This window comes from Musa acuminata, chromosome BXJ2-10, assembly GCF_036884655.1.
Source record: "Musa acuminata AAA Group cultivar baxijiao chromosome BXJ2-10, Cavendish_Baxijiao_AAA, whole genome shotgun sequence".
Classification (NCBI taxonomy): domain Eukaryota; kingdom Viridiplantae; phylum Streptophyta; class Magnoliopsida; order Zingiberales; family Musaceae; genus Musa; species Musa acuminata.
The window spans coordinates 29,320,352-29,343,147 of record NC_088347.1 but is presented as its reverse complement, the minus strand read 5'-3'; the positions used below and the strand labels follow the sequence as shown (position 1 = coordinate 29,343,147).

The window sequence follows — 22,796 nt, the reverse complement described above, 5'->3', positions numbered from 1 at the left end:
GAGATGGGTCAGATCCAAACCATGGCTGCTAACCATGCATGCTTTGGAAGCTTATCCAGTGGTTTACCTGCTGACAACTTGTATTTGGAATAAGAAACAAAAGATGTTGCATTGATGAAAAGTATGTATGGTCCCCTGTTAGCTCATCGAGTGCTGCTTTGACCAAACTTTAGGGATGACAGTGGGTAGGGAAGAACGTATCAGATAGACCATGGTGAAGGCCTTTCGATCCAGTTATGTCTTCCTTGTTAGGTATGTGTGACTCGCCAAAAAGAACATGCTCTCGGTCTCCTCTTAATGGTGTCATATCAAATCGATAGCGTCGACTCGTGTATCCCGCTACAAATAACAATGTTTTGTACCGAAGCTTCATCCTCCCAATCATCTTCTTTCAGCTTCCAAATGGCATTTTTACTCATCTGTCTTACACGGCATTTGGTGCCTTTAGGACCCCTGGCAGCTACTGCAGAAGAAACCAAAGTGTCAAGGACAAAGCCATGTCCAGATCCCCTTTGTGGAGGACATGTGTTCCGTGCTATGCCAGTGCAGCGCAAGTCCTCTACCGATTACCAGCGCATCAAATTATTGCAAGAACACAAAGATCATCTCTGTCCCCTCAACCCAAAGTTTTGTGTGGTGCTTATTAGCTGTTATTCTATTTTTCCTCCTATGTTTGCTTTCAACTACTATAATAATATTGCATTTATCATCTTCAACATTGGAAAGTTTTTTTTCTATGTAATTATTTTCATCTTTTTTATATTTTTAATTGATTTTTTTTCTGAAAATAAATGAACAAAATGAAAAACTAAAAAATAGCTTCTATTGTGTTCTCTCTCATTCAAGTCGAATATCCTGCTGCACTCATTTCACTCTAATGGCTTGGTTTTTCTCATGGTGAGGTAGTCGAGTTGGATTAAATCGTTCCGTCAACGAAAATAAATAACTCGAATACTGTTTGACCGGTGGTCAAAATTTTGTAATGCTATCTCGACCCGGCCCACAAATCTAGTGGGCCAGACCTATGGCCTCCGAACCGGTCCGGGCGATTCCGCACGTCGTCACCCTCAAACTTGTTAACTACAACGGGCCGAGCCTATCGGGTTCGAACCGGTCCGCTTGATTCGGCAGGTTTGGTTCAACTCGTCGCCCCCACATTAAACAATACTGTTCTGCAGTACCACCAGAACTGATCGGAATTAACCTTTATTGACAGTGACTTAATCCGGCAGAGCGTCTAAGCATCAACGTGAGCCGTCAAACGAAAGTCCAACGGCGACGATTACCAGTGGATGGAGGAGCAAGAAAACTAGAGGGAGATGTCGTGTCTAAGAACCGTCGTCTATCTCCACTACTCTCCCTCATCCCTCAAAGCCCTCTTCTCCTCTTCCCTTCGCCCCGCCGCCACGCTATCGTTCTCTTACTCCACCTCCGCCACCGCTTCCATGGCCGCCGCCGCCACTATCGAGCACGTCGTCCTCTTCAAGGTCCGCGACTCCACTGACCCGTCCAAGGTCGACGCCATGGTCTCCAACCTGCGATCCCTCGCCTCCCTCGACGTCGTCGCGCACCTCGCCGCCGGCCCCGTGCTCCCGCGCCCCCACCGATCCGCCACCGGGTTCACGCACCTCCTCCACAGTCGCTACCGCTCCAAGGCCGACCTCGCTGCCTACTCTACCCACCCATCCCATGTGGCCGTCGTCGCGGAGAACGTCCTCCCCGTCTGCGAGGATATCATGGCCATGGACTGGGTCGCCGACCTTGACAGCCCGACGGCGGCGCCCCCTGGGTCGGCGATGCGGCTGACCCTCGCGAAGCCGAAAGAGGGGGCCACGGCGGAGCTAACGGCGACGCTGGCGCAGGTTAAGTTGTCGGCGCCGGCGGCGGTGACGCAGGTGACTTACGGAGAGAATTTCTCACCGGCTCGGGCGAAGGGATACGGTGTGGGACTTCTGGCGGTGTTTCGCGACCTGGAGGAGCTTGAGGCGATGGATGCGGGAGAGAAGGACTTGGTGGAGTCGGTGAAGGAGAAGGTGCGGCCGCTTCTGGAGAGCTTCATTGTTGTTGATTTCGAGGTGCCACCACCGCCTGCTGCTACCCTTTGATGGTTCTTCTTCCAAAGAGGTTCACTCCAAACTCCCATGACTACTACTTGTTTTCACAATTCATAGGTTTCTTTGTAAATTGGCGTGCTGGAGCGAGTGCTCTCTATATATTGCAATGATTTGTAAATGTTAGCTATTGGATTGAAGTTGAAGATTGGAGGATTTAAATCAGTTCCTGGCAGCTGATCTACATTTAATTTCACGAAGAAATAATGTCATTTGCTTCTTAGATTTTCCAGGAATAATTTGGTAAAGAACTTACAATCATGAACTACTTCTGTATGCAGAATCTGTTTCATTTTTCTTGTACTAACATCAGCTACTTTCGTATGTTGAATCCTGCATTTTTGTATAAAAAATTGTGGTATCTTCTTTTTGGTTGTGTTCTGTCACTTTGATTAGATTTTGCTGATCTGGAGGTTCTCATTAAAAACTAGGTGGATAAGACTTCAAGATTTGATTATAATGATCTTCACAAAGAAGGAGAAGCTTTGTGAAGAGTGTTGCACTAATCTTCAATGTCACTACTCTGCTACAAAGATGAAGATCTGTGAGAGGAAGAGCTTTCGTACTGAGAAAGATGTTGTTTGATATACCTTTCAACCAGTAGTGTGCTCTTATAGCCCACCTGACTGAAAACATTTGAAAGAGAAAGAAAAAGAGAGAGAAACTCTTTGCTCTTGCATAAGATGCATAAGTCGACAATGGATAGGTCACTTGATGTGTATCAAGGCATGAACTATTCTATCTGTTTCTACTCTTCTTGGAAGTCGAGTCCTATATGACTTTGGACTTGGTTCATGTTCCATAAAACATGTGGCAAAATTGGTCTAAGTTGGTAATAATACTTCTCATTAGTAACGACGACTGCAGGTAATGATGTTAAGGGCACAAGCTGACACTTGCTGAGATAACTAAGACGCTATTAACCTTTTGATATGTGGCCCAAGTTTTTCAATCAGTGCATGGGCAGCCTACAAATTGTTCAATTTATCCCTTAGGTGTTGCTTCGGGTGGATTGAATAGACAGTGACTAATTGGCTTGTTCAAACAGGTGCAAATGCCTCGTTTTCTCTTCTCACGCTCTTCAGTACTGTCAACTTCTGCCTAGTTAGTGCTCTGCAGCTCTCAATAAGTTGGAAGTTTTTCTTTTTTACTTTTCAATATTTTCAAGTTTTATTTTTTACCAGCAACAATAACAAGAAGTTGTAATGTCCTGACCATTTGGGTAAACTTTTCAATGTCATCGGCCAAACTATGTATGAGCTAGCAAATCAGCCTTATTGCAAATTCCTGATTTGTTTGGTTAAGTCAAGATGATGGATTTGAGGTAGGTTAATAGTTCTAACTATTGAGTTATTTTATACTCTAACGTGCATTGGATGGAAACATTCTGGAAATTTCTAATTTTTTAAGACTCTTTGAGCATAATTATTTCTTTGGCGAACATCATAATGCTCGTTCTCATTGCCTGGGTCACTACATGGGTCTTCTTTTGCCATTGATCTGGGGAAGGACTGCCTGCAACTATTGGGGATCTCTGCTTGGTTTTGCCAGTGATTTGTGCATTATGGGACATGGGGGTGGTTCATGTTCCACTAGCTTAATGTGGTCATGAATTTAGATTCACCAAATGGCGATGAACTTTTGATGTTAGTTATAGGCCATCAATAGCATCTTTCAAGGGCTACAAGATGGTGGGATTAGAGGCCATCAATAGCATCTTTCAAGGGCTACAAAATGGTGGGATTAGAGGCCATCAATAGCATCTTTCAAGGGCTATTGAATTTAGATGTCATGAATTTAGATTCACCAAATGGCGATGAACTTTTGATGTTAGTTTATAGGCCATCAATAGCATCTTTCAAGGGCTACAAGATGGTGGGATTAGAGGGCAAGATAAAGTTGGTAATTGATTGTAGTTGATCGGAACAAACTTTAGGGAAAAGTTTGAGAGGATGCATAGGAAAAGTGCTGAGAGGGTGGGGAGAGCAGTGCTCGAGTTGGAAGAGTTTTGGAATGGGAGAAATAAATGGGAACAATAGGTTGGAGAATAGGGGATTGTTTAAAAATGCCGATTAGCAATTACTTGGGCTGCTGATGTGTTAAATAGAAGAGCAATAAATTGCATAAGACTCTCTCTAATGCATTATCTATGAGGGTTATATATCCTTGCAGCTTATGAATCCATGCTAACAGCATAGCAATGCAGCAACTCTACCTTTGTTCTAATGTGCTATCCTTTTAGGTGCATGCATATCTTTGCATAAATTTGTCAGTGACTCTTAGTTTGAATAGTGATATTACTTTTAGCTGAGTTCAATGATAGGAAAAGATCCATGTAGCTTGTCAACCTTACACTCATATAACTGGGACTTCATGGCTTATTGTTGTATTCTGAGTTTCTCGCTGCTGCTAGTCTTTAGAAGTTATTTGGACATTTACTAGCTGACACAACAAATGAATCAACCTTAATGCTAGTTTTTATTAATACATTGTAGGATCCATATGGCAAATGCTTCAACTAATGCTATTTCACTACTAGCATTTTTTAACCTATTAACTGCAAAGGCATGGCAGCTTAGCATGGGGTTGGTCTTAATTCCATGAGATTTCTTATCCTTGAAAAACCACACCAATCAATGTCTGTAACTTTGTATATTGTGTCCTATTGTTTTTGAAAGCTGTCTGTCCTCCATGCAACTATAATGATGTCGTCAATCGCCCATGATCTATTCCTGCTTTTCTCTAGGGGCAACACCACTATGAGCTGTAACTAGTCACTTTCTATTTTCTGATTTGCATCTTCCGATGAAGAAAATGCCATGTGTAGGTGTCCTTCACCCTTTTGTTTCTCCAATCTGGAACATCGTCCATCTCTCACGATACAAGACCTTCTGAAAGGAAGATGTTAATGGCTAGATCCTTTCAACCCACTTAAGTATCCATTTGCTCTTTTCTGCTATGCGTAGAACTTGAGCTTGATAACAGAAGGGTATCATCAGGTGGTTGACAATCAAGAGAATGTGTAGGACAAATATAAAATTGTATTTATCTAATGTATTGATCCTCGATCTTGGAGAAAGGATCACATATGGTTTGTAAGTTCATGTGTGGTGTGTCACGTCCCACAACTACATGCACACGATAAATCTCGATATTTACATTAATTTATGGAATAAACAGTAGGTCTTGTTATGTCTTGCATGTGAGACCTTGCATCTAATGTTGTTTCTGAGATTAGCCATGATCAGAAAACTGAAAGGGTATTGGCTGAATTCAACCAATACCTCTGGCATCTGGATTCAGATGGGCATAGGAATTTGGTAACAACCAATCTAAAGAGGTTTAGTTTGGCCTATCTTCTTTCAGGGCCTATTGTTAACCAGAAGATGATCTGATCTCCAATGACAAGAATTCTTCAACAGAGTCTCGATGCATCTTTCATATGAAGTCTTTCCGACATCTCTGTTCACACAAGCTCATGGAAAAAAATATTATCGTTTCCTTGGTGCTGTGTCCTCCATCCTACATTATTCGCAGGAGCTGTTGGTTCTCGATTTTCCTCATCGATTGTCGCAGCTGGAAATATGCACATAGCTATTAAGTTGAAATCTTCAGTTTGTTTGTTTGTTTATCTGACATAAGCAAGAGTGCAGAATTCACCTGCTGCTTTCTTTTTGACCTTTTCGGGTTCTTTTCGATGGATAGAATGCTCCTTTTTTTCTGGACTACTTCCGTCTTGATATCCTCTTTCTACCGAAAAGTTTATATGCTTTTATCAATAACTAAATGTTGTTCAGTTGTTCTGAATTAACCATTTAAAAATCTTAAGATGTGCCAATCTGTGAGAGTCTGCCAAGAATTTTAACCAAGTTTCATGGCACGTTCCTTTTGCAGGTTCTCCATGGTCATACCAGGCTTCGGGTGGACTGACTGTATGTGGATCATATGATCAATCCTTGAATCATGTGTCTGTGACAAGCCAAACAATGCTGCAAGTCCAAGATGGTGAACAAAGTATCATTAATAAGCGATTTTGATTTCTTTGCCCATCTGTTAAGGTGAATGAATTAAGTGGATACATAAAAACACAAAAAAGTGGTGTCTTATGCACACTTGTTAGTGCAGGCAAGCTTTTGTAACATTATCATGGTATATACAAAAGCTTACATGCTGAATTTTTCATTTATTATTTGATCATTTATATATATATTGTATTTAATGAGACAATTGATGTATGAAAATGATAATGATGACACAGGTGGTGATGATTTTAGTATGGATCCAACCATAGGTTTAGTAAAATTAAAAAGAAAAAATACTCAATTACATATTCGGAAATATAATATTGGAAATTATTTTTATATAACATAAGTGATACAATTGTAAAACATTAAATGCTAAAGTTTAACAAATTTAAATTGTATAATTAATGTCTCTATAAAAATTTCCTCAAAATGACGTATATAACAAATCTAAGATTTTTCGTTTTTGCTGCAAGATTGCAATGAAAGGCCAAGAAATCATCAGAGCAATGATTAAAAATATTTTTTGGCACACAGTACCTCGAGGGAGAGGATAAAACCGACAACAAAAGTGAGACTTCTTTCCTCTTTCCTCCATCTTATATTTACTGCAATAATAATCATCATCATAATCATAGAGAGAGAGTGGGCTTCAATCTTGATGAGAAATGGACCGGTTCGTGAAAGCCGGTTTATCTAAAATTCGACTCCGATCTCTGGACCGCACACACATAGAGTGCACCTAAACTTCTGCTTGGGCAGCTCACAATTTGCGTCTACTCGTCCATGGAAGGTTAGGCCGCACAGGCTCACGCTGTAAAGGCTCCCTTTGTCATCATCCTGCCTGCAGACTCTTCCCATGCACCCTATTAATTCTGCTGAGGATCCCATGTGCGTGACTTCCATTCTGGATAAAATCTCTTCTACTTTCTGCGACTGCACTTCAATTATTAGAAAGCTGACACTGCCTGGGATTCAATATAATGTTCTATTGTCCACGATTTATGTGGGTATAATTTTAAGGCTGAAATTTTACTGTCTAATGAATCCAAACTACAGTTCTTTTTGGATATAATTGCATGAAAAGGGACCGATGATCGTCGACGGCACATTTGCTTTCTGCTAGTTGCGTAGTCATCTTCTCGACAATAATTGAGGAGGGAACAGATACAGGAAAAATACATTGCACTGTTCTCTGCCTCGCATTTGTTTGCGCTGTCTGTTTACGTGAAGTCTCTCCCTCTTTCTCCTCCCATATATGTGTTTTCCGCCTCGCAACAATCCAAAGTCATGAATGCACTCATTCGTGCCGTCTTCTTCAGGTGGGTGTTCCCTTTTGCTTTCCTCCACTTTATGTTGTGGATGTGGAGTCCTATGATTACAAGCACCCATCCGACAAATATATTCGATAGACAAAGTGATGGCTTCAAATTCTTGTGCCCCATTTAAATTATTAGCTTACCATCATCGGTGTGTTTCGGGCAGCTATGACTGTTGCTAGGAGAGCTAATTCTTTGGTGAAACATGAGAACAATTCTTGCGGCTTATTGCTACAGCGAAGCACAAAGCGTTCGAGATTGAAGATGAAACAACCACACGTGATTGCTTTGTACCTACACTTCCAGCTCCAGTATTGTACCAGCAGCAAGGTTATGTTTTGTCCCTGTTTCGCCACCCGATGTAGAAACCTTACGCTGCAAACTGGAGATGGTGACTCCTTTGCTCAGCTCCAATACCCCTGTTCGTCAGCTTCTAAGATGGAAGCCAAAAGCTTGACATCTAACATGCTGTCTTGCTGAAACTGGTCCTTCTCCATCCAGTTTCCAATCAGTGCTCCATCGAGGGACATCAAGTCGTCTGGATAGAAACCCATGTTAGCGGCGTCATCGGCTTCTTTTGATTCAGGGTTCTCGACTTGAACGCCGTCGTCTCTCTCTTTCCAAGCATCAGAGCTTGAAGGGAAGGCTGCAACCACGTCCAGAGAAGAGCCAAATGGAGAGATCTTGGAGCAGCCATCGGATTCTTCTGGCGCCAAGCGCGGAGGCATGCAGGCTGTATCTTGGCCGAAGAACGCCGTGGTGCACCTTAATGCCTTGGTCTGGATCACCTTCGAGCCAGTCACCGGCGGCGGCGTGGCGACCGCCGTGTCTTTCCCTTTGGATTGGGCTGTGGCGGGGCTTGGATTACTCGGGAGCTGTGACGACCCACCTTGCAGTCTCTTCACCAAGGTGGTGTTCCAGTAGTTCTTGATCTCATTGTCCGTTCGCCCTGGCAGTCTTCCTGCGATTAGAGACCATCTACGGTCCCCATTCAAGAAAGAACGTGTCCAGAACAAGCTCAAGAAAACCACAGATCAAGGATCCAACAGAGTTGACCATCTCGATCTAGCTAGAATTAGCCTCGAAATCAAATGAGCTGGTTTTTAATGCAAGTACACGAACCGTATCAGATGATAATAGTTATTGGAGCCTCGATCGCCCGCATGTTAAAGACACAGTAACGATGGACGGCTACGCTACCGTAATTACTCTCCGCAAAAGTTGACTGACCTGTTGCCAAGGAGCTTGTGGAGTCTGATGATGAGTTCCTCCTCGTCGTCCGATATGTTCCCCCTCTTGATCCCAGGCCGCAGGTAGTTGAGCCACCGGAGCCGGCAGCTCTTCCCGCATCGCTTCAAGCCTGCAACCCCATGGCAGCCATGCACCGTTGAACTTAATTGAGAGCAAGGGCATTGAGTAGGTAAGTCTCACCAGCTCTCTTAGGGAGAGATCCCCATTTTGTTGTTCCGTGGGTTGAGATGTAGGAGACAAGGATCTTGTCTTCGTTTGCAGTCCATGCACCTCGGTTGAGCCCCTCCTTTGAACAACAAGGCTTCCTTCCCATTCTCTCTCGCTCTCTCTCTCTCTCTCTCTCTCTCTCAAGGCCTTAGATGTGAACCGGAAGTGGAGAATGATGGCCCTTTATAGCTTCCAAGGTTGCTTTGACGTGGGATGTTTGACAGGTAGTTAGCGAAAGCTGAAAAGAAATAGAGTATCTTCTTTATTATTCGGCTTTTAACAAATGATCCTCCTAATTGATTTTTATCTAAAATATTTTTCCCAATTAAAATCAATTAGTGTAACCTTATTTGATAAAACCCTCCATACTAAAGACTTCTAAAAGAACACAAGTCATACATAGTGACAAACTAGTTTTACGTATGATGGTGCAAAGCTCTTCGATCGATGTTACAAGGCATTTGCAAATGTGGCATGATGTGACTTGGCTATGCTTCCTCAACTCAGCTCGAAATTGTCTCATAATGTAATCTGTAAGTGTGATCGTATAAGTAACTGTCATTGTTCTCTTTGTGTTTCAAAATCTCATTCGTATCTGTCACCTTTTTCTTTCCCAAGTAAAGGAAAGAGAAGAAGAAGGGTGAGAAAAGATAAAAGGATGTGTTACCAATAAATAAGGTACGGATTACAATGGCAAGTCATGCTATAATGTTATGTTTCCTACAAAATCCATAGTTTAAGGGGCGTATAATCCTACATATTTCACTCACGTGTATGTCCAGTAAACAACGAACACATGCAAATTGGATTCTCGACTTAGATCCGAACCGAGGATCCGATAAGTTGTCGGATGCGGGTTGCGATCCAATTTGGGACGGCAGCCGCTCCTCCGAGACGTGGCGGGGACGGCAGCCATGGCACTCTAGATCTGCTTGCTCGACGACATGAATGGACGGGACCCATTTGGCCCATCGTTTGCGCACCCGGAATCTGCATCTCTCTCGCTGGAGATTGGTCCATGGAGAAAGCACCAAATCCCCTGCCCCTGTTTCTGTCCGCTTGTTCGAGCCATCGTTGATTACCGGTTCATGGTTGCAGCTGTTTGTGTGAAGGTGCAAGGAAATCCATGGTAACCATGGACAAGTGTCAGCCTACATCATGAAGGCAAGAACATTTGAACAGGTGCTTCAGCTTGTTCCATATCCTCTTCTTCTTCTTCTTCTTCCATTTTGTCTGTGAGAAGCAGAAGGCGACACTCATGTTTGCGGAGGCCAATTACTATTGATGATCCACGGTGACTGGCCTGCCTGCACATGAATTCGGGCTCTGATGCTTCGGAAGCCATGTGTGATGCTGAACTCATTAGAACAATGACATGATCTTCCTTCTGAAAACAGACGCACGTACAGCGCTGTCAACACTTGAAAAGGAATAGCACAAGGGAATTGCAGGTGTTCCCTTTTGGACCGGAGGCTGCGGTAGCTGCTCCCCTCCCGTTTCCTCGCTAAATGATCTGCCGCTGTTTTGGGAAGCTCTTCCTCCAACTTTTGCCGTCCGGACAAGGAAGCGACGAGCTCAGAGAATAGAGAGGAACTCGCAGGCCCAACGCCACTAGAAGGGCGTTTAATCGTCTCTATTTCTCTCCATGGAACATTAAACACACTTCTCTGCAGGAAAGAGTCACGGGCATAGGCAGAATCAACGATCTGATGGTTTGCAGGAGTTCTTGCGATGGGTTTGACTATCAACCCCCAACAAGGACAATGGATCTGACCCAGAACTAAATGTTAATCCATCATCTACCTCTGTCAAATCCGAAGCAGAGGAACGCAGCAGGGACTGCTGCAGCCCAACAGCACTCCCATTTCCGTGAAACAGAAGATCATCGGCCACAAAGGAGGGCAAGCATCACAGGCTGTGATCCCGTACATGGGAGCCAGAAAAAGGCAGGCCTGCAACACAGAGCCGCAGACATGCCCCACACCATGAAAGCTGAAGACAAAGTGGAAGCGAGACTGCAGTCACTGGCAAGCAGCATCGTTTCATTGACGAGAGCTAAGGATTATATTCCTCAGGCTGGACCCGTCCAGTGGAGAGCAGATGCTGACCCAAAAGCCAACCCAATCATGGACCACTGCTTCCTCTGCCCTCGAGCAATTAGATAGAACTTTTATGGAACGCTCAGACAGGGCTCCGCCATTGCTGATGGATGTCCTGGGGAGACCGACCATTGACCATGCCGATGCTGCACGCATCACTCGTCTCTCTTGCCTACTTGTACTTGTGGGGCTGTTTTGCTGGTCGAGAATTAGTCCCTGCGGCAGCTTTCCCCCAAAAGACTCGTGAGGAACCCTATAATTGTCTGCCCACAGGAGAAACGATGCTCCGATGCCATGCAAGTTTCGGAGAAGCTCTTGGATGAATCTTCGTTGGTAGGGTCATCATCGACTGCATCAACAAGTCCCCAGAAATCCTCCACCCGGAGTGTCAGTGGAAGCGTAGAGAAGAGCGAGGAGCTTCGCACTGGGACAGGACGATGTGCGGTGTTCGCCATGACGTTGGGTGGGACTCTCTGTAGAGATCATTCGTTCTTTCCTAATTATATCTTCCTCAAACTATTAAATAATTATTTTCCCGATAATATTTTAGCTTAAATCACCAACAATTTCAACCAAAAAAGATATGAATTAGTGTTCATATGCTTGCAATTAAAGAAACAATGTCTATTTTTTTACATCTTAAACAGAAAAAGATTGAAGCTTCTCTTCCACTAATCTCGCTTCCTCGTTCAGCTGAGTAATGGACAGTGGATTCACGGGGTTGACAAAATGTCAAAACCCAACATTAAATCGCACTCGACATCATCAACGAGCAAGACATGGACACCTCCACAAAACATTGCTGCCATCGATGGCATCCGGATCAACCCCCGAGCGAAGCCTTGCACCTGAGCACAACTCCAAGAACCAGAAGTAGCACAATGATCCCACACGAAGACCCTCCAAATCTATGGATCCAATAGGGGTCAAACCTCATGATCCTGCGGTCGGCGCAGCACGTAAGGTTGATGACGAAGACCAGTAGCAGGAGCAGGAGCCACAGCGACAGGGCTCCACCGCCACCGTCGTCGTCCGGCTCGACCCGCCCTCTCCTGCCCACGTACAGCGGCGACAGCACGGCGAGAAGCCCCACCGTGATGACAACAAGTCTCTGAGTGGAAGAAGACGACCCCCCCATGCAGCTGCTTTCTTGGGGCCGTGCCACTGGGCCTCCCTTGGTGCATTTATGCCACCGAGCAAAGGAATCCCCTAAAGATAATACGAGCACTTTCTTTTTTTTATCTTGGAACAGATGAGAATCTATTCTCGAGGACTACTAATACAGTTGTGTGAAAAAGATTGTTCTGCATGAACCAAATGAATGAGCGTTTGGTGGAATCTGATGCTTCACCGAGTGGGGAGGAAACCCCCACAAAAGCAATCTGAAATGCAAATGATCGCCAATTACCTCATCTACTCTGCAAGTCAACTAGAAATCAACTTCACTATCCTCCTGTGCAATGCATAAAAAATCAAAAAGAACTTGACTGTCAAGGATGCTTGATCAAATTGTATATAGTTTATTGCAACTTTGATAGGGCAATCTGCTAGCTATCATCAATAGGCTAGTGGCAACAACAGCTTGTTAGAATCTAGAGACTGAAGCTACAAATATTTTCCAGAAGAAAGTGTGTCAAGGCATGGACATGATGCTAAATTGCCAGTTCATGGTTTCTGGAGGGCATGTGCCTCAACCAAGCACAAGCATCCCAATTCTTTCGATTGTTATCTTTTGACATCACCCTTTCCCTAAAGGTTTTCAAGCATCACTTACCATGCACTAGAAAACAAGTGTAAGTTAGAAGGTTGGAATCACTCATTCCATGCCTGTCATTTGTCTCCAAATGATACCATCAAAAGTCTTGCTTAGTAGCAATTTTAATTGACATCATATGAGACACAACAAAACAGGATCATCTTTCTCCACAGATAATATTAGTAAATATTTCATAAAAGTTCACACAGATATGTGGCATTGTTCCTCAAGCCTTTGCCTGATAGTTCACACAGAAACAGTCGGATATGATCTTGATATGGAAATCATTTTTCACATAAAAAAACAGCAAGAAATTACTGGAAGAGCTACAATTCGTTTAGGACGAACGTAAACCGCATGTTCGACATCGCCCATGGGGTTCTGATGTTCATGTTGGCTTATGAATGAAATTTCAACCCAACACATGGAATTCAGCTGTACATTGTCATGGATCAACCTAAAATCAACCAATCTGTCCCTATATTTTCCTAGCTTAAACTCTATGAAGAGTTTCAAAGTCGATGTGTGCACAATCCAAATAAAACATTTAGACTAAACCAAATGACAGTTAAGTTCTAACTCCCATTGTCTTCAATGTGTACACAATTCAAACGAAAATCAAGATAAACCGACCGGCAAGCAATTTTTACCGACCAGAGTTTTAAATGTTCTCAAATCAGATTGAATTATAGTTTGAAAAGTCCAAAATAGAAGCTTGCCAGGAATATATTGAAGCCACAAAAATCACACCTCTTATAGCATATACACTGAAGGAATTAATAGAAAAACTTTACCTTGGATATCACATAGAAATAGCACCTCAAACATCTGATTATGGTACCTTTAGTACTAATCAATGATATAAAAGACATATTTCTGAAGGGGAAAAAAGGTACGAGTAATGAACCTTTGAAATCGTATAGTAATTGTCGTCAAACTAAACATAAGATAAAAAGAAAAAGATCACTGATTTTAGCAACCAAATCACCAACCTCTAAGTTCAACACAACAAAAGTTTCATCAGAACACTGGCTGGACTCTATGTACACTACTTCTAGCCTGTCACTTTTATTTCACAAGACATCAACTCTACTATAAAGCAAAAGATAATCAACACAATCATCCTAGATTCTTTGATTCTCTGCCAAAAAAGAGAAGCGGGGAGGTGCCCTAAAATATTTCTCTAGATACCTTGATCACCGAAAGAGGAAGCCAATGATGCCTCTTTAAAGTCTATCGAGAAACAAAGATAGAATCTTGGGCATGTTGACCTCATGGACCTCTCAAATTTGCTTCCCAATGGATTTGGCTTCATGAAATCTTTCTCGAGTGTGTAGGTATATAGCTGCACAGGGTTGCTAATCCTTCTTGCTGTACCATATTGAACCAACTCACTTGTATATGCCTTCGATCATCATGCTCATTTCTCCTCTATTATTTTCTTGTCATGTTTGTTGCTGATGTTATCGATCAGTATGACCAGATTCTGATTGATGAATTATGACAGACTAAAAAGTACGCCAGTAGTACAAGATGATACTCATTCTTATACGAAGATTACATCACATAAGTAAAAGAAGACAATTAAACTGGTAAATCCATTTAGCAGATTGTTCATACTCAATGTGGAAGACGTGCCGTGACATAACCAAATCAAACAATCGTTTGATACATCAATGCTCTGTGTATAACATCTAAATCAACGTGGATACGACATAATCGACACATCTCAATCAACAACCACTGGAACCAAAAATCGACAATTTCAAACGAATTCTAGCACGCAACAACAAGATTACAACCCGATTCACGGAACACTGTTCGAATTCAACACGAGAAGGAACAATTACTCCGGAAAAAAAACCCTCAAATCATCGAGGACGCCCAACTTCTCACCTTTCTTTCATCGCCCTCCACAAGTACCGCCCGCTGGCCATGTCAAGAAACACCCAGAACCCATTCTCAATCGCCTGTTCACGAGAAATCATCATGGTAACAAGCCTCTATCCCCTCCAAACGAAAAAGGTAGAATACTGGTTGAGAAATCCTACCTTTCCAGCTCGAAAGATTCGGGCTTTGATGGAGGAGTCGTCACGGGGGGTGTCGATCTCGTGGGAATCATCGGAGACCAGGGAGGGAGGAGAGGAACGGATCGATTTCCAGGCGAGGAACCCGGCGAGGGCCGCGGAGAGGAACACGAGGATGAAGCGCAAAGGGCACATCGTCTACTGTGTTCCCCCACGCCGACCCACCGGGAAGGTCAACACGAACGATCGGCGGCTTTAGGACACCGACGGTCAGCAAAACACGCCAAAAAGGTAACACGACGCGTTCTAATTTAGTTACTTTTTGTCCCAAATTGGTTTCCAACGCGTGACAATATTAACTTCATTCTATACTTAGAATAGGAAACCCCTACTTAGGATGGCTGAATCACCAATGATCATTTCCAGGGGTGATGTTGTCCGCTCCCGACGCCCGTGTGAGAGTTTCCATGTCTGATTCAGCCACTAAATAATAAAATGACAGCCATATTTAAATCGATAAAAAAATTTATTTAGATGGATTAAATTTTGAAAAACGATAAATATATTTTTATATAAATATTTGGTAGAAAATCTACCATCTACAAATAAGAAAAATAAAAAATATTTTTTTTTATAAAATTCAAATTACTCTCTATCCATTGTGGATGAATATTCAATATGGTAAAATATAAACTTCTTATTTATTAACGAGGAATACAATCATAAGTTTTATTCTCTTTCTTTATGAAAAAAATAATCCAAACTTTCTTCTCATATATTAAGATATAAAAATATATTTTAAATAGGGAAGAGATTTTCTTTTTTTCAAAATATTCAAATCTACATTTGGAGATATCAGATTACTAAAGATCCAATCCAAAAACTTATCTCGATCTTCATGTGACACATCGAATTCGAATCACATCAGACTAATTTAGATATCAATAATATTTTTAAATAATATTATATTAAATTTTATGTTTAATAATTTTTAAGGGTTGCCAAATTAATCTAAAATATTATATAATATATAGTTAAATTATTCTACATCTTTTTTCTTATATATATTTGGCAAAATATTTTTCTATATATCATAAAAAAAGAACATAATCCTTCGATATTGTATCTAATATCATAACAAAAGGAATCTTTTTGAGGTCCTTATAGCCATTCTCGGAGTGGACTTTTCATGTGCTCTTGTTGACCCAAACAATGGGTGGTGATTTGAAGGCAGTTCTGCGCTGGTCAAACTGAGGTGGAATGAGAGTAACTTTTACTTTTTGGAATGAAAAAAGTCAACCCAGTGATCCAAAATCCGGTTTATATGATGAGAAGGTCAGAGCAAATTCGATAATTAGGAGGGTCGAGTTGGATCATGTTATCCCATTTATAGCTAAAAGCATTATTCCTCACCTACCAGTGGATCGGATTTGTGTGATCGAGACGCCAAATGGATTAGATTAGATTGGCCCCACCAAAGAATGGATCGAGATTTAGTTCCTAATCTAAACTATCCTTATAACTTTTGGTATTAAGGTTTTCTTTTCAGAAATATTAATGATATATAATTAACTTTTAGGTTTTTGACGACGACATATCTGACTATTGAGATTCAAAATCACATCTTATAATTTTATATATTAAAAAAATGATATGTCCGACTCAAATTGAGTGTTTGGATTTTCATTCTACATTTTTCTTTAAAAATCTGATTTATTTGGTATCTCAATAGCAAATTCATGGATCAAAATCTCACCTTTATCTTTCATCATTTTAATAAAAAATAAACGGTAAAAATCACCAAAATTAAATCTCATGTTCACTAATCGATTAGATAATTTAACACGTAAGCAATTCGAGAATTATGTCATATCTTCCTAAACATCTCATCAACCAAATGGCTATCCCTATATTGGATACATCATAATATATTCTTTATATGATTATTTGTCAAATCTCGTCGTCTCGATATCAAATACATGATAAGTGAGTTCAAAAGCTGAACTCAAGTTATCGATGATGTGTCCGACAGTTAACATATCAAAACCACTAATCATCAAAGTAGAAAAATATTAATCAAATAAAGCTATTATGGAAAAATTCTTCGTATGATATACTCTTATCTTAGAAAATATTTATCTGAAGATTTAGTCCAACGACTAACTGATTGCCAAAACGGAATTCTTAATAATAACAATAATAAATAAGTAAATACAGTAATAATAACAAAAAAAAGGGGAAAATAAAGTAATAATAACAATAAAAGGACAAAATTAATGGCGCTTCGTGGATCATTCATTCCACAAGAGGTTAACTAAAAAGGGAAACCGTCGACTTGCTTGGCTTCTGTGATGCGAACAAAGCAAGATTAACTGTGTGTTTGTGTGTTGCCATCACGCACCGAGGAAGCATCGCCGCTGCTTTCCTCACGTACGACCTCATCGCCAACTGGATAATTCTTTTTCCACGAATTTCCAGAAATTTCACCTCGAATTTATTCCTTTTGTAATAATACCTTTTTGCATACTAATTTGCTTTCCATCTATTCTTAAATTGCTGACATAATTTCTTTATTACTAATTTTTAGAATCTAAAATATAAATGTTATGGTCCGAATGGGTTAATTGGTACTTTATTTGATTTAAATTATTAATTAAAATATTTAAGATAATAATAGTGTTACACATATTCTTATAAGTTAGTTTTAATCTTGCTTATTTTCGATACGGGATTAATGGGAATGTTATAATAAATATATATTTTTTAGATTCTATAGTTATAACTCAATATTATTTAAATTTAATAAAAAAATAAAATTAATGAGGGTGATATTACTCTCTTTTACCAGCCTCACTAACATGGAACAGAACATTGTTTATGAGTCATAACTTAACCATTGACCAAGGAATAAAAGGCATCTTGAGCTCAGACTCATATACTTTTTTATTATCTTATTTTTATTATTTATTTATTTTTATAAAAATATTATATATAAAATAAAAATATTTAAATATTTAATATAAAAAGAATAAATTTGGGAAAAATAAGTTTAATAGTAATTAAAGTGAGAGAAAAAAAAAAACAAATGGATAATTGTGGAGGCTCATTCATTCAACAGGAGGAGGTAAAGGGCGAGAAAGAGAGCAGCTGCCTTTTTCTCCTTACCCAACTCAACCATCAACACAACTGTCTCTCACCCTCTCTTCCACCGTCCTGCCTCTCTCTTTGCGTCCGTAGCTCACGACTCCCTGTCTCTCTCTCTCTCTCTGGACTAAGATTGCTAGTCAGAGCGTTCTTTCCCTTTGCGAGGCGATGGCGGCGGTGGCCACTCCGTCGTCGGGTCTCCGGCGGATTCAGTTCTTGCGCGTCCAAGATCGACGCAAACCCCTGAAAAGACTCGCCTCCGCCGCCACGTGAGTAGATTCCTTCTTCCATCTCTCAAGAATATAGACCTAAAACCACGACCTTTCCTGCTCTGTCTGCGCTCTTCTTGGAACTAAGAAACAGAATTGGGTTCGCCTCTTTTCACATTTCTTTTTGGAGTTAAAATCAAATTTCTCGTAAAAGTGGGATCTTCTTATCAGTTTCTTTAAAAAATAGAGTTTATGTTTCTTTCTGGGGGGTTAATTTTCGAGTTGAATTTGTAGGAAAGATGGGTCGGCGACATCCTCGGAGGCCGAAGAGGATAAAGGCGTTTCCGTTGAGCTTCGTCCGGCCCCAAGATTCCCTCAGCTTGAGACATCTTCCAGTCAGCCTAACCTGGCGCCGAGAATTCCTCGAATCGAGGCCTCTTCCAATGGATCAAACCTTCGGTTCGACCGTCTGCAGCCTTCGGATGAAGAATTCTCTTGCGAGCACAGACGGGCCTTTGGGCGTTTTGTTGCACGGGAGGCCCTTCTTGATGAAGAACTTTGGGTAATCTCAAGCTTTGGTTCTAGGATAGATTGGAACTCTTTTGCTTTCTTGAAATCATCACCATCATCATTATTACTACTTTTGGTACTTCTTCACGATAGACGGCGGCATGGCTAAGGGCAGAGAGTCAATGGGAGGATCGCTCAGATGTTCGGTTAGCAAATCCACATCCAATATTAACTTCGTTCTTTCTCTTCTTTTCCTTTTTTGAGGAAAAGAATGGGAGAATGCGATTGATATCACTAATTTTGGATATTTCAATGTGTTAATGTAGTTACGTTGAGACTTACAAACGCCAATTTGCTGATCAGGTATGAAATATTTTACCATGGATGTATGTGACATCTTTGTAAACTGTTGCAGATACCTTTGCAGTGAAAAGATATAACTATTTTAAACATACAAAAATTAAGGAAAGTTGTAACAGAGAATCTAAGTTTAGGATGGTTATAAAGAGGTAGTACAATGCGGCTCTGAATGAAGAAGCTTGATGCATCCACTGTGGCTAAAAATTCCTGAAATGTGATCTCAATTGATGTACATGTCTTGCCTTGTATTAAAAGAAATCCATTCTTAGCATGTATAAATCTTGCCATAATTGAATCTTAGAAAAGTTTGGTACTAAAAGCAACAAATGTTACATATAGAAACAAATAAATGAGCCTTATTGTTACTAAAATTCACTCGAAGTGGTCTCGTTGACTTTTAGGTAATTTCTTGTTGCCTTTCCTAATGATTGTTGATTATTTTGTCAAGTCTTGATTCCAAGAAACAGACCAATAAAACCTTTTTGTACAATGTGTCATATACGAAGAGGCACATGAATCTTGAGATAAAACCAACAACATGCTTTTGGGAACAAGGCTTGTGTGTTTTCTTTTCGGTCATTTAGACAAAAAAAAAAAAAGGTACCATATCGAGTGATTATCTTTTCTTTGCGGATCATGGTTGTTGATGGCCAACATGTTTGGGAAAGCTAATTACGAAGCAAATTAGCATGCCAGTTTTGGACTGGTGAATCAGGATTACCATATTTAGGTTGGCTCAATCCCTGATGCATGTTTGAATTTTTGAGCTTGATGGTTTTGGGATTTTTTTGCAATCGTTTTCACTAATTCTTAATAAACACATTTTTCTGGTAAATTAGCAAAAAAAAAAAGGATGTTTTGAGTATCACAGAGAAATTATGAAGTTAAGGTGTTTTGTCTTAAGAAGGGAGCAAAATAAGACTAGTGGACACATAGGAAAAGGAAATATCAATATTTACACTTCCACCTGTTGTCCAAGATAGGACTTGTTACTAGAAGAACATTAATGAAATTATTTATCTTTGATATTGAATGAACAAAACACATTTTTAGAAAAACAATAAAGCCCATTTTAACGTTTTGTGATGGAGTGGAGTTGCTTTTGGAAGAAAAAAAGTCTAATTATGTAACAAGTTCATAACCTATAAGTTAATTAGTAATGAGGTACCTGACATAACGATATATCCAAAGCTTGACTAACATGGATAGTTATGAGCATATGCACATATATGAATTTAGGTACTAGGTTATCAAGTTCCTTCAACAAGTTAACCAAACTTTCCATACATAGATATATTTCCTTGAATGACTTGAGGCTTTCGATATACCATGCGATATGTTTTGTTTTTTATAATCTTTATGTTGCTGTATAATAAAGTGAATGTGCAACCTCATATGCAATCTGATGCAGGAATTTAATGCTTTAAAGAAGAGATGCGGTAGGCAGCATGCGGAGAAGTGTGTCTGCATTGTTGCGGTATATGCAAAATTTATGTAGTACTTGCTGTTTGATTTGCAGGCATTATGTCTTGTTACGGTTTAGTTTACGACTATGATCGACTTATATGACTTGTATCACAAGAAATTTTATGTTGGTTTCTGAGGTACTTTGTTTCATTAGTTGAATGTATGAATTCTCGGTGAAAGAGAATGAACTAGCTAAGTAGCAATAATGTGAAAGGAAACCGAACTTCTTTATAGGAAGTTGTCTGTATTATTGATCATACAACAATGCTAAATGATGAGACGGCCGATCTAGTTGATCTAATAATTAATCTCTCCTTCAAAATTTTCCTGAGATGAAAATTTTCAACATTCACAACATGTGAAGACCTTATAATGAGAATAAAAATTCCAGTTCTACCTTGACAAGTACTGATCTATAGATTATGAAGCTATTTAATCATCATTCCTATAGAGAAGCATATTTTCTTCTTTGACAAGATAATTTTGTAATGAAGAGCAAACAATGAAGTTGGTGCATGAAGATGATAAGCAAAAGAAACCACCGGACATCCATGATGTAAATTTACTACAATATCAGATAAAGATTGCATGATGACCCAATATTCTTGGCATATTGGGGAATCAGTTTCTGGATTGTTTCTCACTAGATTTCTTGTTAAGATTGAGATAATATGGCTAATTTGAAGTTCTGTTGCTGATATTTCTAACTTTGATAACTAAGATGAGGATCCTTTTATAGTTAGGACTTTAGGAAAGAAAGAACCTTAATGTGTTGGAAGCGGTCCTTAATTCTGGAATTTATGCCATTTTTTGGAATTATTTGTTTCTGTCATCTGGTATTCAGGAAAATTTTTAGGAGACTATTATCTTTTGCAAATGGCTTCAGCCAACTTCATGAAAGAAATGGTGATATGCACGCCAACTTCAGCGCAGCTACCATGATTGTAGCTGTCCTACTGGTATCAAAATCATTAGTTGGATCACTGCCATGCGAGGAGATCCGCATCCATGTTGTCTTATGTAGGATCCTTCTTTGTTCATCATAGGAGGGCCACTGGAATAATTCTAGCAAATTCTGAGCTAGACATTACTCCGCACAAAACTATTCCTGATCCACATAATAAAAATTGACTATTCTCATGAAAACTGATGAGCTTCTCCTTGGGCAGAGAATTACTTGAAATTATTAAATCTGCAAAAACTTTTAATCGATATACAGGAGATATGTGTTATATAGTTTTTGGACTTATCCTGTTCCTGTCATCTAATATTCAGGAATTTTTTTGAGAGACTATATTACCTTTTACAAATGACTTTGTCAACTTCTACGGGTGTTTTGTTAGAAATGGCTTTTGCAAATGATCACATCTTCAAATTTGTTTTGTTTTTGTGTTTAAAATTTTCAGATAAGGAAGGATGAGAAAAATGTCAAGCGGACTGTGTTGAAGAGCATAGTTGGGACCTTGGATTTGAGCGTACGACAGCTTCTTTGTGGAGAGACATTTCCTGGAGTATGCAACATGTTCAATCCCTTTTTTCATCAGTTTTTTTTTTCATTTCTCTCCAATAACTCAAGAATTAAATTTTAATCAGGAGTGCTTGAAGCCACCAGCTTCCTCCAATTTCTACCGAGCAGATCAACCAAGATATGCATATGTCGCAAACTTATGTGTTGCCAAGCATGCTCGTCGACAAGGCATTGCGACAAACATGTTATTATTAGCTATTGATGCAGCCGTTTCATATGGTAAAACACAACCTTCTATTCAGTGTTTTTATGCCAAAAGGTGTATTTAGTCCTTGTGAAACTGTGGTCATGGTTGAAGAAGGATGCTTATACATGACAGGCCAGTCTTTATGTTTATAGTGTGCTTGCTTACCCGAGCTTTGCTTTGTTAGGTACCCACAGGATATTTGTACATGTGCACAAGAACAACACGGGGGCTCAGAAACTCTATGATCGAATAGGATTTCAGGTATCTTATCCTAATTCTAACTGCTAAGATAGCTTGAATCATCTCCTGACTTAACATTACTGTACGCCTCCGCAGATGGTCAAAAAGGCTGTTCCTCATTTACTGGCAGACGACAAGCACTTACTGTGCTTGAAGGTTAAATCTGATTCCAGCAGTTGACTTCCTATTTTCTTAAAAGTCAGCTTCAACACAAGCTGTGAATCTTTTGTATTCATGGAATCAAGTATAGTTTGACAGAAAAATACTGCTACTTGTTGTATTTTGTCTACACATAGTGGCATCCTTTGTTTTCATGGAATCAAGCTTAGCCTTCTTTTTTCATCTGAGTGAATCCTGCA

The 22,796-nt window shown here is 40.1% G+C and overlaps 4 protein-coding genes and 1 long non-coding RNA gene across 5 annotated transcripts; 2 read left to right on the top strand and 3 right to left on the bottom strand.

Annotated features, from left to right (window-relative positions):
• Positions 1-1,272: 1,272 nt before the first annotated feature.
• LOC103968522 (stress-response A/B barrel domain-containing protein UP3) lies at positions 1,273-6,297 on the top strand. The gene is made up of 2 exons (XM_009381770.3): positions 1,273-2,124; positions 6,006-6,297. Exon 1 carries the CDS (start codon positions 1,320-1,322, stop codon positions 2,103-2,105), a length of 786 nt encoding a protein of 261 aa, XP_009380045.2. The 5' UTR covers positions 1,273-1,319; the 3' UTR covers positions 2,106-2,124; positions 6,006-6,297.
• Positions 6,298-7,606: 1,309 nt separating this feature from the next.
• LOC103969793 (transcription factor MYB1-like) lies at positions 7,607-9,060 on the bottom strand. The gene is made up of 3 exons (XM_009383441.3): positions 8,884-9,060; positions 8,683-8,812; positions 7,607-8,430 (listed from the first exon to the last, which is right to left on the bottom strand). Exons 1-3 carry the CDS (start codon positions 9,014-9,016, stop codon positions 7,857-7,859), a joined length of 837 nt encoding a protein of 278 aa, XP_009381716.2. The 5' UTR covers positions 9,017-9,060; the 3' UTR covers positions 7,607-7,856.
• Positions 9,061-11,593: 2,533 nt separating this feature from the next.
• Positions 11,594-12,080, bottom strand: LOC135625001 (uncharacterized). The gene is made up of 2 exons (XR_010491862.1): positions 11,942-12,080; positions 11,594-11,857 (listed from the first exon to the last, which is right to left on the bottom strand). It is a non-coding gene; the product is annotated as an uncharacterized LOC135625001 (long non-coding RNA).
• A 2,302-nt stretch (positions 12,081-14,382) lies between these two features.
• LOC135625000 (uncharacterized) lies at positions 14,383-15,094 on the bottom strand. Its single transcript, XM_065129186.1, has 2 exons — positions 14,817-15,094; positions 14,383-14,735 (listed from the first exon to the last, which is right to left on the bottom strand). Exons 1-2 carry the CDS (start codon positions 14,985-14,987, stop codon positions 14,658-14,660), a joined length of 249 nt encoding a protein of 82 aa, XP_064985258.1. The 5' UTR covers positions 14,988-15,094; the 3' UTR covers positions 14,383-14,657.
• Positions 15,095-17,963: 2,869 nt separating this feature from the next.
• On the top strand, positions 17,964-22,779 carry LOC135624998 (GCN5-related N-acetyltransferase 6, chloroplastic-like). The gene is made up of 9 exons (XM_065129183.1): positions 17,964-18,205; positions 18,440-18,707; positions 18,809-18,861; positions 18,982-19,018; positions 20,427-20,492; positions 21,889-21,993; positions 22,076-22,229; positions 22,382-22,458; positions 22,534-22,779. Exons 1-9 carry the CDS (start codon positions 18,105-18,107, stop codon positions 22,615-22,617), a joined length of 945 nt encoding a protein of 314 aa, XP_064985255.1. The 5' UTR covers positions 17,964-18,104; the 3' UTR covers positions 22,618-22,779.
• Positions 22,780-22,796: the final 17 nt, after the last annotated feature.

What these genes read in the sequence shown, in the direction of transcription:
- LOC103968522 (XM_009381770.3), top strand. Translation starts at nt 1,320, where the DNA reads ATGTCGTGTCTAAGAACCGTCGTCTATCTCCACTACTCTCCCTCATCC.
- LOC103969793 (XM_009383441.3), bottom strand. Translation starts at nt 9,016, where the DNA reads ATGGGAAGGAAGCCTTGTTGTTCAAAGGAGGGGCTCAACCGAGGTGCA. An exon ending in ATCTCTCCCTAAGAGAGCTG is followed by an intron (nt 8,813 to 8,883) that starts GTGAGACTTACC and finishes ATGGGGTTGCAG; the next exon opens with GCTTGAAGCGATGCGGGAAG. An exon ending in CACAAGCTCCTTGGCAACAG is followed by an intron (nt 8,431 to 8,682) that starts GTCAGTCAACTT and finishes TGGGGACCGTAG; the next exon opens with ATGGTCTCTAATCGCAGGAA.
- LOC135625000 (XM_065129186.1), bottom strand. Translation starts at nt 14,987, where the DNA reads ATGTGCCCTTTGCGCTTCATCCTCGTGTTCCTCTCCGCGGCCCTCGCC. An exon ending in GAATCTTTCGAGCTGGAAAG is followed by an intron (nt 14,736 to 14,816) that starts GTAGGATTTCTC and finishes TCTCGTGAACAG; the next exon opens with GCGATTGAGAATGGGTTCTG.
- LOC135624998 (XM_065129183.1), top strand. Translation starts at nt 18,105, where the DNA reads ATGGCGGCGGTGGCCACTCCGTCGTCGGGTCTCCGGCGGATTCAGTTC. An exon ending in AACGCCAATTTGCTGATCAG is followed by an intron (nt 19,019 to 20,426) that starts GTATGAAATATT and finishes AATCTGATGCAG; the next exon opens with GAATTTAATGCTTTAAAGAA. An exon ending in AGTGTGTCTGCATTGTTGCG is followed by an intron (nt 20,493 to 21,888) that starts GTATATGCAAAA and finishes TAAAATTTTCAG; the next exon opens with ATAAGGAAGGATGAGAAAAA.